The following is a 15,511-nucleotide window of genomic DNA, read 5'->3' as shown; positions in this document are numbered from 1 at the left end:
GCTGAGAAGGTCCTTGACTAATAGGCCAAGTCTGCGTACGTGAAAGCGCAAGTACTTTGAAGACTTCTTGGCTCAGGGAGGGGTTAAATCCAGAGCCCGCAGAGAGTACGGGTTCAGCTCCGGCGGATCCCTCTTGCAGACAGCCGCAGCTTGGTTTCCTAACGGGCTGTCACCCAACAAGTTTCTCCATTGGTTTAGAGGCGAGGGCCCGCCTTCCACCGTTGTCGATTGGCGGCCCATTCTCCCAGAGGATTCGGAGGCGGGGCATGGGCGCTTTCAGATTGCATCAGCTGGTCCTTTCCGGGCCACGTGGCGCAAGCGCAGTGTTCTTGGAGCCTCAGCCGGTCTCTGACCCGACTCGGTTCTCCTCTCCTCCAGACCGTCACTGTTGGGTTCCGTCTTCCTTTCGTGGTCTGTAGATGTCGGAGGAGAAGGCCAGAAGCCCTTCAGGGAATATGGGAGGCGAGGAGAAGCCGGTGAGCGAACTGAGTGGGACCCGGAGGCTGCTTGGTGTCCACGGTGTCCGACCAGGCGGGAAGGAGGAAGCTGCCCCTGCCGTGTGGGGGCGGCGAGACGCGAGGGGGACGATGGAGCTCCTGGTTGAGTCAGAGCCTCTTTGGGGGACAGATCGTACATTCATAAAGTAGGGTAGGGCCTTGCAGGTCATTTCTGGGTCCATCCTCTTTTTGCAGATGAAGAAACTGAGACCCTGAGTGAGTGCCTAGCTTAGAGCCAAACATCTAATTAGAAGCCTAGAGAGAATTAGAATCTAGGACTCGGGGCTCCCAGAGTAATGTTTTTGACTCACGTTACGCGGGAAGAGCATTTGAGAACCTCATTTAATCCTAAAACCCTGTAGGGCTAAGAGCTTCGGTTTAAGGAAGGGAAAAACCGAGTCTCCGAAATGTGTCCCACCTGACCCAAGTTTGGGTGATTTATAATAAGTGATGGAAGCTGTATGACCCCAGCTGACAAACCATAGAGAGGTTGTACACTTGCCCTACCTCCTGCTGTAGGCCTTCGATGTCATCCATTGCTTAGGAACAACTCCCAGGTCACTTTCACACCACCAGGTCAAGCTTTTTTATGGCCAACAAATGTCAGGTATTTATTCTGCCAGGCACTGCTGGGAGATGCAGCTAGGAAGGTGAAAAGGACCCAGTGCCTGTCACTAAAAGCTTCAAATCCTGGTGTGTGAGGCAGGAAAACAGTCATTGTGCAGTGTGATCAACCTCTGGGATTATAGAGAGAAAGAGCCTAACTCTGTTTATAGGAAGGAAGGGCTTGTTTGAGTTCAGTTTGGAAGAATGAGTCTAAGTTCACCAGGTAAGCCTGGCAGGGCAGTGCTTTCCAGGTAAAGGTAGCAAGGGCAGTGAAAAGGCACACCGAGAAGTATCTGTAAGGTTTTTTGCAAGGGATAAGCCTGAAGGGGGACCTACAGCTCTTAGAGTAGTTTTAAAGATTACTGTGGCATTGGGATGGAAGGTGTGTTGGAAAGAGGTCGGGCCGCAAGTAGGAGGCCATTGCAGTAGTCCAAGTGAGAAGTGGTGATGTCTTAAGCTAAAGCAGCCTCAGCCCTAACTCTCTGATAGGATAAATCTTCCTATCTCTGATAGGAAAACTGTAAAAGTCACAGTTTTCTCATCAGTAAAATGAAGATGTCCTCTAAGTCCAGGATAGAATGGGAAAAATGCATTCTAAACTATATGAATTAAATTTAAGGTGATAAATGCTGCCAATCCATAGAGTTTTCTCCATCTATATTTTTTTCACTAAAAAATTATATCTTTATTGTTTTGTAACTTGTTTACTTTTTTTGCTTAATAGTCTATAGTCAGCAACTTTCTATGTCCACAAATATTATGCTATGCCATTCTTAATATTATTATTCTTCATATTATTCCTCCCTTCCATAATAATAATAGTAACTATACAATACCTAATTTTTATTGAGTGCTAACTGTGGGTCTGATACTGTATTATGCATTAACTCAACTGTTTCAATCCTTATAATAACTATGAACTGGGTTCTCTTATTGTCTTCATTATCAGATAAGGAAATAGGCAAAGAACACTAAGTACCTTGCTAAACCCAATATTCTGTAGCCAATGCTCATAACTCTAGTGCTGTCCTGCCTCCCATCACCTGCCTGGGTATGAGTCAGGGACAGATACTCCATCAAACTATTGGACTCCCAGGACATACCTAGCCCAGCTGTCCCAGTCTCTGGGATGGAATTTAATTAAACTACACTCTGTAGATACTTTTCCTTCAACTCCTATATATCTCTTAGGAAAATAATTCTGTAGCTTCCCTTCAAAGTCCTTGTTCTAACTTTTAGGTTGAAATTTTAGATTGATTATATGTAAATACACGATACATGAACTCACCTATTTTTGTTCTGTTTTCATTAGAAATAGAGAACAGTTGGGGCGCCTGGGTGGCTCAGTCAGTTGAGCGTCCGACTTCAGCTTAGGTCATGATCTCACTGTCCTTGAGTTTGAGCCCCACAACGGGCTCTGTGCTGACAGCTCAGAGCCGGGAGCCTGTTTTGGATTCTGTGTCTCCCTCTCTCTCTTTGCCCCTCCTCTGCTCAAGCCTTGCTTCTCTCTGTCTCTTTCTCTCTCTCTCTCTCTCCCTCTCCCAAAAATAAACAAACAAAAATTTAAAAAAAGAAATAGAGAACAGTTGCCCAACATCTTCCTAATTGTAGTAAAGATGGAATGGACCTCAGAGTTCTAGAGAAACCTGTTTTAATGTCCTGGCTCTGCTACTTATTAGCTGTATACAAATGGGCAAAATACTTTATATTCCTTGGGCCAATATTCTCATTTGTAAAAAGAGAGGTATTTAGAACATGGAAAACTTTTGTGTTAATTCTCTCCCTCTTTTCCACGACTCCTATTTGTTTGGCAAATACCCATATGACCAAAACCAAAAACATATGATCAGCTAAGTAGAAGTGTCTCATTCTTCATTTTAAACCTGCACAGAAGATCTGTAATTAACTTTTATTCCTCTTCTTACCAGAAATACTGATTAGTTACATCATTTCTATAGTATAGCAAAGGCATACAGAGTCTTGTAACCCTGTTGGTTAGACTTAGAATAGACTTAAGGTATGTTCATTATTTATCTCTTGACTGTAAATTAACCTTAAAACTTTATGAAATCCAGAATCCCAGAGTGGGGGAAGTTTTAGCTCAGCCTGAATTTAGAAGTCGTCGTTTTTAAATTTAGTTTATTTTTTAAATTACACAAGTAATACATTTTATAAGATTCAAAAGAATCACCAAAAATGTCCAACTGTTAAATGAATGAACAATGGAATATTATTTGGCAGTGAAAAAAAGAATGAAGTACTGATGTGTAATGTGAATGATCTTGAAAACATGCTAAGTGAAAGAAACCAGTCACAAAAAACAACATATTGTATGCTTCCGTTTATATGAAGTGCCCAGAATAGGTAGATATATAGAGACAAAGTAGATCCCTTTGTCTACAAAAGTGGTTGCCAAGTAATGGGGAGAAGGGAAAATGGAGTGACCACTAATGAGTACAGGGTTTCCTTTTGGGGTGATGAAAATGTTTTAAAATTCATTGTAGTGATAGTTAAGTGAATACATTAAAACCATTGAATTGTATACTTTAGATAAATTGTATGCTGTAGGAAAATATCTCAATAAAATTGTTAGAAAAAAATCAAAGACCACAAATGTATACAAGACTGTAATAAAGTCTCCCCTTCATATTCCCAGTTGTACCCTCAAACTTCTCAAAAGACTGCTGATGATCACTTCCCTCCTTAGAGTTGACCACTGTCAACACCTGCATGGGTGTCTTTGCTGTTACTTAATGTGTGAACCTAGAAAAAGCATCTAGCCTTTTCCAATTTAATCTTACCTGTTGAATGGGAATGATAATAATAGCAATCTCACAGGGTTGCTGAGAACTAGATGTGATTGTTTGTGGAGAAACTTAGTAAATCGCAAAACTTTGTGTAGTGCAATTTGCTTTAGGGTGTTTCTGTGTGAGCAATCACAGTGAAGTAATTTCATTTCTGTGAAGACACCCTTCACAGTATCCCATAATGCATTTCACAGTTTCCTGACATTGTGGACTGGATAATTCTTTGTTTGGGGAGGCTGACCTGTGCATTATGGGATGTTTAATAACATCCCTGGTCTCCACCCACTATATGCCAATTGCACGTCCCAGTTGTGAAAACCAAAAATGTCAGTCGACATTGCCAGGGGTCTGCTAGAGAGCAAAATTGCTTCTGGCTGACAACCACCAGTATAAACCAACTCTACATTGGTTATTTTTACACAGGACTTACTACTTTAAAACTTTCTATGCCTTCTTGTACTTCTAATCAAAGTCCACATTCCTTATGGTAACCCCATAACTTTTAGTGCATGCTTCTGTCTGAGCCCTAGTTTGTCTTAACCGGCGTGATTTCCTAAAACAATGTTGTTGTTAAGTTTATTTTATTTATTTATTTATTTTGAAAGAGACCACACAGGAGCAGGTGCGTGACAGAAAGGAAGGGAGAGAGAATCCCATGTGGGGTTTAAACTCGTGAACCCTGAAATCATGACCTGAGCTGAAATCAAGAGTCAGATGCTTAACCTATTGAGCCACCCAGGTGCCCCCTAAAACAATCTGTTTTAGTCAGCCTGGTTTTCTCATTCTCTCTCTCTTTCTCTCATTTTTTCTTATTCTCTCTCTCTCTCTCTCTCTCTCTCTCTCAATTTCCAACAATTTATTTCCTCCATTCTCAAAATACAGCCTATTGAAATCTTCATTCTTTAAAGTCAGTTGTCCTAACATATTTGACATCTAATCATAGTGCTACAGCTGTATTCTTTCTTCCCCTGGAAATTTCTCACATGTGTGTACCTCACTTTCCCTAAAGAGATTAAGTTTGCACAATGTGGACTGGATAATTCTTTATTTGGGGAGGCTGACCTGGGCATTACGGGATATTTAATAACATCCCTCCTCTTCAGGATTTGGGTCTTATGTTTGCTTTTTTCCTAGGGTTAAAATCCTATGAGTACAGTGTCTTGGTAGTACTTGTGGGATGGATGGATATATTGCGTTGGACTTTTTTTTCCTGCAAATCCTGTTACTGCATGCTTATACTAAAATTGCATGCTTTTTTTGTGGCTATATATTGAGTATATGTTCAGGCAAACCTGAAGCGAGAGTCACAGGAACAAGCAAAATAAACGAAATTTGAGGAATTGAACATTATCAAGTAACTCCTCTCTCTTTTTAAGGCTTTGTCCTGGGGCGCCTGGGTGGCTCAGTCGCATCCGATTTTGGCTCGGATCATGATCTCCCAGTTTATGAGTTCAAGCCTTGCATCGGGCTCTATGCTGACAGCCTGTTTAGGATTCTGTGTCTCCCTCTCTCTCTGCACTTCCCCTGCTCACACTGTCTCTTTCTCTCTCTCTCTCTCTCAACAATAAATAAACATTAAAAAAAAAAGATTTGTCCTTATTGCCAGTTGTTATTTTGTCTTTGATAGTGGTGAAATTTTTTAGTCTTTCAAAGTCAAATTTCCTGCTCTTTTTTTAAAATACATGCTAAAATAATATCCTCAAAACTTTTCTGGGTGCAGCATGGAGTGGTGTCAAACTAGATTAAAATATAAAATCTTATTTCTTATTTGCTTGTATAGATAGGTGCCGGGGAGGAGCAGCGAAAGGAAGGAGGCAAGAAGAAGAACAAAGAAGGATCTGGAGATGGAGGTCGAGCAGAGGTAAATGTTTTAGAGCTCTGTTATCAAAGATTGAAAGGTGGTAGGAGTTCAGACTTATATTTTGTAAGATTCTAATGCTTTACATGAGGTTGTGAGATGGCACACTCAGGAAGAAAATTAGGAAAGTCTGAGAGGGGAAAAAGATTTGAAGCTATTTGTAATTGAAAAAGGAAAACAGCATTGAGTACGATTGCAAGATAATCTGTGGGGTTAGATTACGAAAATCAGACAAAAAAAGTTGGAAAGAAGGGGCCTTATAATTACTCAGTTGTCAGAGTGGATGCCAGCAGTCTGATCATTTCATTCAGTGAGATGTTACAGGGTAGAGATTTGATGTTTGAGTTTACACTGAATGCAGCAGAAACCAAAGAAGCCCCAGTTCCTTGACCCTTCACATTATTTCCATGAGGACTTGTCACTAGGGTTTGGTTATAAGCTAGACAGATCTTGAGACTTCTCCATTGTAAAGAAAACGCTTACAGTACCCCCAGCTCACACTAAAAAGAGGTGGCATTTCAAAAGTCATCCCAGAATCAACTCGGTTTCTGGGTATTCTACTTTAGGAGGCAGTTAAACTTGTCTTCCTACTTTATGAGTTAAACTGCTGTGAACTCTGCTTCATTTTTTTGCTTTCGTCATTGCAATCATTTTATTAGAGACTCCTTAGAAAGCTACCAGAATACAGAAGCACAAAGGAACAGGCCTTTGAGAAGTATACTGTAGCACAGTAAACTGTAAACTGGCTTTAAAGAGCTGCTTTTATTGATGCTGTGTTGCTAAATTTATAGTGCTTTCATTTACGTAAGGGTCAGTTTGTAGGTGATCGAGAACTTCTCAGTGTCGCTTAGAGCCCTATCTAACCATTTCTCTTACATTTTGTCCATTATATCCCACTGTTACTGTGGAAGAAATTGTTGTGAATTTTACAAATTTGCAAAGAAGTAGAAAAACGTGTATGTTTCCTCATTTGTTTCTCATACTTTGAATACAGTAGCACATGGTATTCCGTCACACCCTGGGAATTAGTCTGCAGATAGGAAACAAAAGGTACAATTAAAGGACTCTTCTGAATAGAGTATCTTAAGTACAAAATGTGATTATATATATTTTCAATGATCTGTCTGGAAAAAAGTTCACAGTGACATGTCCAGGACCTTTCCTCCTCCTCTGTGCTCCCATCATTTATGTACTTGTCTTATCTCCCTTCTAAGGGCAACATGCAGGTTTTATTCTTCTCTTTGAATCCAGTAAGTATTTTCGTTGAATGGGAGCCTTTACATTAAATCAATTTATAGTTGGTTAGTTAAGAATTGTTAAGTGGACATATAGTCTGACCAGCTGCACAGACCATTCCTAAACAAGATTGAAACAAAATGGAAAAGCCAGCTACTTTTTATTTCTAGTATTGTTTAGAGCTGTACTTGCAAGGTCATTTAGTTAGAAGAGACCTTAAGAGAATATCTTAAAAAGGAAAAAAAAAAATCACCTTATGCAAATAGCAAATGGTAATAATTATCCATTTAAGATATTGACAGCCCACATGTCTGTTGTTATTTATACTTTTCTATTTTTAAAAAAATTCTTACAATAAAAATTACAAGAAGACAGCATTTAGTTCATTTTTTTACCTTAATTTCCGGCAGGATAAGTGAGTGCTTGGTGATTTGGACAATCCATTTACCATATTGAATTAGTAATCATAATTTTTGTATTGTCTATTTTTATTATTTCTTCCCTTTTTCTAAAAAGGAAAGCAAGTATTTGCTGATCATTTATTTCCTCATTTGTTGTCTTAACAGTTGAACCCTTGGCCTGAATATATTAACACACGACTTGAGATGTATAATAAACTAAAGGCAGAACATGATTCCATTCTGGCAGAAAAGGCAGAAAAAGATAGCAAGCCAATTAAAGTCACTCTTCCTGATGGTAAACAGGTCAAAGCAGAATCCTGGAAAACTACACCGTATCAAATTGCTTGTGGAATTAGGTATAAACTACACCTGTCTTGACCTTCTGTTGTTTGTAACTAAACTTTTTTTATCTTGTCAAGTTTTATCCTTATAATGTTTTTATGTTATTGTGTTTTTAATGTTTATGTTATTTGGGATTTTTAAAAATCAAAATGATGTGGAGTTTTATGCTCAAGACTTAATTTCTGAGAGTAGACAGTGTTTCACCTGTTTTGACTTAATTGTCTGTTTTGAAGTTAAAAATGAAGATAGAACATCTGACATTGAGAAGTTAAACTAATAAAAGACATGTGAAAATAATGTATATACTGTTTGATGTTAAAAACTTTTATTGGGAAGAAATAACGGAGAGTTAGATATATATACTTTGTAACAGAGTCAAGCTTTCTTTTTCTGATATGATGGGATCAATAGTTGGTCAATTTATATGAAATGATAAAGACAGAAAAGCATAAAATGATGCATATGTATAATACCAGGTATTGTACAAACCTGTTTTGTACAGCCCAAGAGCTAAGAACGGTTCATAAGCGGCTTGAAAAAAAATAAGAAAACTAAGAAGAATATGTGACAGAGGCCATGTGTGGCCCAGTCTGAAATATTTATATAGCCCTTTACAGAAAAAGTTTGCCAATTTCTGTCTTAAACATTTTAATTTAAAACATGTAAATACCTATTTATTCACTCTATCCTTCACCCTATATTTAAGTATGTAATTATTTCTATTTATTTTTACTGTTTCATTATATGTTGAGTTGAACCACATGCAGTCACCATGTAATTGTGAAACATGGTTGATTATCATCAATTTTATATTGTTGAACCTAAGGCCCAAAAGAACAAATACATAAAGAGGTTTGGGAACCAACCTAGCTGATTACTGGTAAGCCCACTATGCAGCTGGTGGCCTATGAGCAGTTGCTCTATGAGCCATGAGTCTTTATTGTGCCATGGACAGTGATTAGTACTTTTTACAAAGAAAATGGAGTGTTTCCATTAATTTGACCATTGCTTCTACCTAAACTACTTCTAGCTTATTCCAAAGGAAAGTAAGAAAGAAAATTATAATATCAAGCAGATTTCCATGTGAAATCATAAATAAGTGGGTGTACTCCTAAATACCCATTCAACCTTTCATTTTAGAGATAATTTTCAAGGGCATTTTGATTAAGATATTCCTCCATTGTTTCACACTGAGATTGTAGCCGTGTTGGTATTAAAATTCAAGCTCCTGCGGCACCTGGGTGGCTCAGTCGGTTGAGCTTCTGACTGTGCTGACAGCTCAGACCCTGGAGCCTGCTTCGGATTCTGTGTCCCTCTCGCTCTGGTCTTCCCCCACTCATGCTGTCTCTCTCAAGAATAAATAAAACATTAAAAAAAATTCTTTAAAATAAAATTCAAGCTCTTATTAGTTCAGGAACCTATTCTCTACATTCTACAGTGTCGTCCTCCCGATTACATTGTAATTTGTCAAATAACCAATTAAGAAAATATTTTTTTTGAGAACTGCGAAAGTTTACGTAAAGCGTTGTTGAGCTTTAGGGCTAGAGTTAAGTCACTGATCTGCAAGTGAGGGTGTTTATGACATTTTTACAAAAGTCCAGGATAAATTCTTGCTATTGTGTGAAAAATTATAGCATGGGTAACAGTTGAAAGGTTTGGATGATCAGTTGTGAATACAAAAAAAAAAAAAAAAAAAATGCATGCTCCATTTGCTTCAAAACCTTCAAAGAAGGTTTTTCTTTGAAGTTTTGTTTTAAATCTGAAAGTTTAGATTACTTTATCCCTTTGGAAAACTGAAATGATCTAATATGGTCTCTGCATATCTACATTTTCAAAGTAACTCTGCTTTAGTATCTTAAGACACCATTTTGGACCCTAAATAAAAGCCATTTTCCCCCAAAGAATGCAAAGAATATTAGTTGCCTTTGATCAATTCTTTAATCTTCTGAAAACTATTTTACACCAATATGATAAAATATATTTCTCTCTGCCAAACCCATGTATGTCTCTGAAACTTTATATGATCTCAGAAGGAAAGAAAACATTGGATGTAATTTGTGGGAAATTCAGTGAATTTGAAAGTTGCATTAGGAATTTATGGTTATCCTTCTGTTAGTTCTTCTGAACCTTCAGCCCCTCATTTCTTTATCCTCAAAGCCTGTCCAGACTGTCTGACCTTTGCTGCTTTCCAGTCCTCAGAATTCCTGTGGCTCTTACACTTGGTGTGGTCTCATAGTGTGGTCTTAACCACTTGGTGATCCTTTATGTTGTGTACTCTGTGGTGTGTGTCTAGCTGACTTTTTAAATCCATATTATAAAAAAGTTTTATTGAATAGTCCTTTATTTTGCCTATATGCTTGTCATAAATCATACCATCTTTGGCATTACAGAATTTATTCTGAGGTTAACATTACCTGACAGAGAAAAGATCTATCACAGATATCAAGTACGAGGAAAAGCAGAGGATTACTCAGTAGCCCCTCTTTTTCTTTTTTGGAGTCTAAATAGCTTGGCTTTGTGGAAAATTTCATTTGGAGAAATTAAAAGATTAGTCAAACCACTGAAAATTGTTTGTTTATCACAGTCGTCGTATCTGCTTAAATAAGAGGCATTAATTGTGAAATAATAGTGTTCTGGATTTTCAGGATCCTCTAGTTACACTTGGGTACGTTTTGGAGGGGTTTGTTGCTTTTTCCATTTTAATTCAGAAAGCTATGATACATAAACTATAATATAAATAATACATGTGTTATTATAGAATATATGTAATGTTTATTTTCGTGTTATTCTCAGATTAAGTGTGCTACAGAAGATTTTTTTTTATATTCTTTTGTTTATATATATATATATATATATACATGTGTGTATATTTTTTAAGTCAAGGCCTGGCTGACAACACCGTTATTGCTAAAGTGAATCAAGTTGTTTGGGACCTAGACCGTCCTCTGGAGGAAGATTGTACCTTGGAGCTTCTCAAATTTGAGGATGAAGAAGCTCAGGCAGTAAGTTTTTATTCAGTAGTCACTGAATTTCAGGATCAGGGTTCCCGTTTCCGGTCTCTTCCTGCTCGCACTGTCAGTGGGTTTAGAGCTTATTGGTCTCATTGTCATATTTGAAATCTTCATTTTGTCTTTGATTTAGGGAGCATCGTGAAAGAGTTTGCTTTATAAATTTAAGAAGTGAACTTGAATCAATTTATCTTCATTACTAGATACTTCAGTGGGAAATATGTTCTGGGATTTTTATTAAATTTTTATTAAAAATTGGTAAAGCAAGTAAAAATTGGTTCTACTCTATCAGTCAGTACTTAAGCAAGATGTATAGATTTTACAAATAAAATTGAACATTTCCTTAAACTACTCCCCTATTGGACAATTAATTTCCATATTTTCCTCATCTTAAAATGCAGATTTGCTGAAGCACTATAAAAATCAACCTGCATTTGATGTCATGGTTTTCTTATTTCTCCTTGATGGCATACCATACAAAGGGAAATAAAATATTTTGTTTTATTATGATAGTTTACTTATGTATATGTATTAATGCTTTTCAGATGTATTCTGAATTCCTTACGTTTTTTATGAAAATCATTTTTGGGGGTGCCTGGGTGGCTTAGTCAGTTAAGTGCCTGACTTCGGCCCAGGTCATGGTCTCGCAGTTCATGGGTTCAAACCCTGTATCAGGATCCATGCTGGCAGGGTAAAGCATGCTTGGGATTCTCTATCTCTCCCTCTCTCTCTGCCTTTCCCCACTTATGTTTTCTGTCTCTCTCAAAATAAATAAATAAAGTTAATTTAAAAAAATCATTTTGGTACCTTACAAATAAATCTTGAAAGTATAGCTTTGGGTATATTCTGACTCATCTGACCACCTTAAAAGCCAAGTATAGATGACCCTTGAACATGGGTTTGAACTGCATGGGTCTACTAATATATGGATTGTTTTTCTATAAATAAATATCTGTGAGTATTTTCTGATGAAATAAATGTATTTTCCATATGATTTTCTTAATATTTTTTCTAGCTTTATTGTAAGAAGACAGTGTATGATATATATACCATACAAAATATGTGTTAATTGACTGTTTATGTTATTAGTAAAGCTTCTGGTCAGGCTGGTCAGGCAGCTTCAGGCTGTTAGTAGTTACATTTTTGGAAAGTCATGAATTGTACTAAGATTTTTGACTATACTGAAGGCCAGCATCTCTAACCCCTGCATTGTTCAAGGGTTAGCTGTACTGCCATCTGTTTTCAGCATCCATATATTTGTCCTTGTGTTTTATAGTTGTGTTGTGGGGACAAGTTCTAGCACCTTAGTTTTTTGAAGCCAATAAAGAAAAAGAAAGTGTAATTTTTAAGTGGTGTTCCACGACTCAGTAAAGGTCACAGGATAGGACATAGGTTGTGGGATATGGGCACATTGACTCAAAAGATTCTGAGCAATTATGGTCAATAAGACAGTGACATTGTGAGTGGCAGTTGTTTTCAGGTAACAGAATCCATCCGATTTAAATTAATGATGCTAATTTGAATTTAATTAGTTTGAAAATGACTAAGCCAGATGATTCCTAAGGTACAAATGCAACTTAGTAATTAGAATCCTTTTAAATTATTTTGGCTCTGCATAGAATCATACCACTGTTTATACATTTATAAATTTAGATTTTTTTATGTCTTGGGTTTATTTATAGTAAATTTTAAATATCTTTTTCAAGGCAGCTATATTAATTTACAACATATATGTTCAGACTCCGACCATCCCATTTTTCTTTGTATTTTCAGGTATATTGGCATTCAAGCGCTCACATAATGGGTGAAGCCATGGAAAGAGTCTATGGTGGATGTTTATGTTATGGTCCACCAATAGAAAATGGATTCTATTATGACATGTACCTTGAAGAAGGGTGAGTTATTGAACTGAATAAAGAAAAATAAATTCTGAATTACTAAGGGTCCATACATTATTTTTAAAGAGTTCTCAAGAAAGAAGGAATGATATCAAGCTTATTGCTTAATAGTCAACAGGTATTTCCACTATGAAAACTTGAAGTCTTGTAGTAACTTTTGAGGTGGTAGTAATTTATGAAAGCTCTGTTGTAGACAGAAGTATAGCCCTAAACTATGTTGGGAAATAAAATAAGCTGGTCATAGAAGTGGAGGGAGGGTGCAGTAGTGGGCATAGTCTCCATGATGATCAAGATAGAAGCCACTGAAAATATAAAATATAAAAATGATAATGATACCTAGTTTAACATTCTAATATATGATGCAAGGGTCTATTTTTTTATATTAAAACTCTTCACTTTTTTTAAAGAAACATTCCTCCAACCTATCATGTGAGTAGAATAGAGTGGAATGAGATTAATTACACTTCCTTTTCCTTCAGGGGTGTGTCCAGCAATGATTTCTCTTCTTTGGAGGCTTTGTGTAAGAAAATCATTAAAGAAAAGCAAGCTTTTGAAAGACTGGAAGTTAAGAAAGAAACTTTACTAGAAATGTTTAAGGTAAATTGAGATGTAATGTATGGCCTCCACTTTTATATCACTTATTATTGTTACTTTAAGTTGTCACACAGGGGTTTAGTGTACTAAGTTGAAGCCGGTTCTGTTCTTGAGAAAAATGTAACAATATTTGTAAAACATGAAGTATTGACATATTTATTTTCCTATAATGCTTCAGTAAGATGTATTCAAGTTATGTTTTAGCTGTAGTGTTTAGAGGTAAAAATTAAAGGAGGGTTTTTAAAAAAAAATAATTTTTCCTATTTTTAGTACAACAAGTTCAAATGCCGGATATTGAATGAAAAAGTGAATACTCCAACTACCACAGTCTATAGGTGAGACTATCAAGTGTCATTAAGTGTAACTGGTGTATATGTCATTTTAAGTCTTTGTTAAAATTCCTTTCATTTTATCTCTAGGTGTGGTCCCTTGATAGATCTCTGCCGGGGTCCTCACGTCAGACACACTGGCAAAATTAAGACTTTGAAAATACACAAAGTAAGCAATGTAACCTTAAAGACTCTATATAAATGTACTTATCTACTGTAGGTATATGTTTAAACTTCTATTGGTTTCTCTTTCTACCTATTTTTCTGTTGCATGTTTAAGGGTGGGTTTTTTTTTCTCTTGCTATCTACTTTTTAGCTGAAAGTCTCCAACAGTGACTGACTCACCATTCATCAGCAGAGCACGTGAGGATGGGGGGCTTTCGGGGCTTTACAAAAATCACACAGTCATGCTTCCACGAGTTTTAAAGCTCACTGTTAATGTGTGCTTTTGTCCTTCGTTTGTTTAATAATTACTTTATTTGCACTTTCTAACCAAACTAGTCCTGACAGTTTTTACCAGTTGGTAAATATTTTATGGGTGATTATTCAAATGCACTTTAAATATCATAAGAATAATTGAGTCATTTCAAGATATTTTTTGTTGGTTTCTTTTCCATTTTTGTTTAATCATATTATGGGAGATGTCCTTGTGTTTCATTCCTGGAGTTGTGGTTTGAGTGGGTAATTGAGAGGGAGTTATTTTTGAGGGAATTAAACAGCCAGCTTTGTACTCAGAGCAACTGTGAGATGTTTGCTAAGTGTGTACTTTTTATACTACTTTTTTGTCATAAGGACTATTATGAATTTGACTCCTAGGCGACTATGAGAAATAACATCTAACTCAAAATAAGTGAGATATTAACAGGTTTGAGTATTGTTTCATGACTTATCTTTGCTTTCAGAATTCCTCCACATACTGGGAAGGCAAAGCAGATATGGAGACTCTCCAGAGAATCTATGGCATTTCATTCCCGGATCCTAAAATGTTGAAAGAATGGGAGAAGTTCCAAGAGGAAGCTAAAAACCGAGATCATAGGAAAATTGGAAGGGTATGTTAAAAAAGAAAAATGTTTCTAGACTGAATTTTCTTTATTTTCATTTGAAACTTTGCTGTATTAAGAATTTCCTTTGGAAAAGATGTTGTGGTTATTTCCAGTAGTTTTTATACTGTGTCCTATATAATCCATAAATTACTTCCTGATTATCTTACTGTTATCTTACTTATTGTTTACTATCCACATTATCTTTCTAGGGTGTGCTCGGTACTACACAAATACTCATTTTAAGTACTCCTTTTATTGAGAACAAATGCTGACGACCTACAGTTTTCTGTAAAAGGCAGTACAGCGATGTTTTATACAGCTGGGAGATGCTTTGAAAGTTTCCTGGTCTCACTGACTTACTTTAAAGATGTGGAAACTGATTTCCAAAGTGAATCTTCTTGTTGCCCAAGGTGACATAGCAAGTCACTGGTGGGTACCACAGTGTCATTTCCTTTATTATTCCTCGACCTGACTGTTCTCTGGACTGGAAGTTATATTTGGTTAAAATATTCCTTTCTAAAATTGTGTTCACTCTGTGCCATCCACTACTCTGCTCCCTTGAGGGCCTGAAAAAAATTCCAGCAGTAAGGAAGCACCAACAGTTGAGGGGCTGGGGGTGGCCTCTCCAAGGATCCTGGGCATTTTCGGGGGGAGAGGCAAGAAGGTAGGAGGGTGTGCTTCGTTCACCAAACCCAGGGGCAGCCACCTTCGTCTACATCTCCTCTTTCATTATCACTGTCCTCTTTCTAGTCTTCTTCTTGCCACTCCTACTTTAAAAAAGAAAAAGAAACAATAGTCACATCTTGGAGCTTTGAGGAATTAAAACTATGAGAACTCCCACTATAATATATATATATATATATATATATATATATATATATATATATATATA

General features: G+C 36.8%; 1 protein-coding gene across 1 annotated transcript in view; it reads left to right on the top strand.

Annotated features, from left to right (window-relative positions):
* Positions 1-319: 319 nt before the first annotated feature.
* TARS1 (threonyl-tRNA synthetase 1) overlaps positions 320-15,511 on the top strand; it is a 25,303-nt gene continuing 10,111 nt past the window's right edge. Inside the window, exons 1-9 of the mRNA XM_049648221.1 lie at positions 320-476; positions 5,691-5,771; positions 7,571-7,761; positions 10,626-10,749; positions 12,529-12,650; positions 13,133-13,250; positions 13,518-13,582; positions 13,667-13,745; positions 14,479-14,625. Coding sequence (XP_049504178.1) covers positions 420-476; positions 5,691-5,771; positions 7,571-7,761; positions 10,626-10,749; positions 12,529-12,650; positions 13,133-13,250; positions 13,518-13,582; positions 13,667-13,745; positions 14,479-14,625 — 984 coding nt within the window. The 5' untranslated portion in view covers positions 320-419. The remainder of the gene's footprint in view (positions 477-5,690; positions 5,772-7,570; positions 7,762-10,625; positions 10,750-12,528; positions 12,651-13,132; positions 13,251-13,517; positions 13,583-13,666; positions 13,746-14,478; positions 14,626-15,511) is intronic.

Source organism: Panthera uncia, assembly GCF_023721935.1.
Source record: "Panthera uncia isolate 11264 chromosome A1 unlocalized genomic scaffold, Puncia_PCG_1.0 HiC_scaffold_17, whole genome shotgun sequence".
Classification (NCBI taxonomy): domain Eukaryota; kingdom Metazoa; phylum Chordata; class Mammalia; order Carnivora; family Felidae; genus Panthera; species Panthera uncia.
The sequence above is the reverse complement of the archived record's forward strand: the minus strand, read 5'-3'. Positions and strand labels throughout refer to the sequence as shown.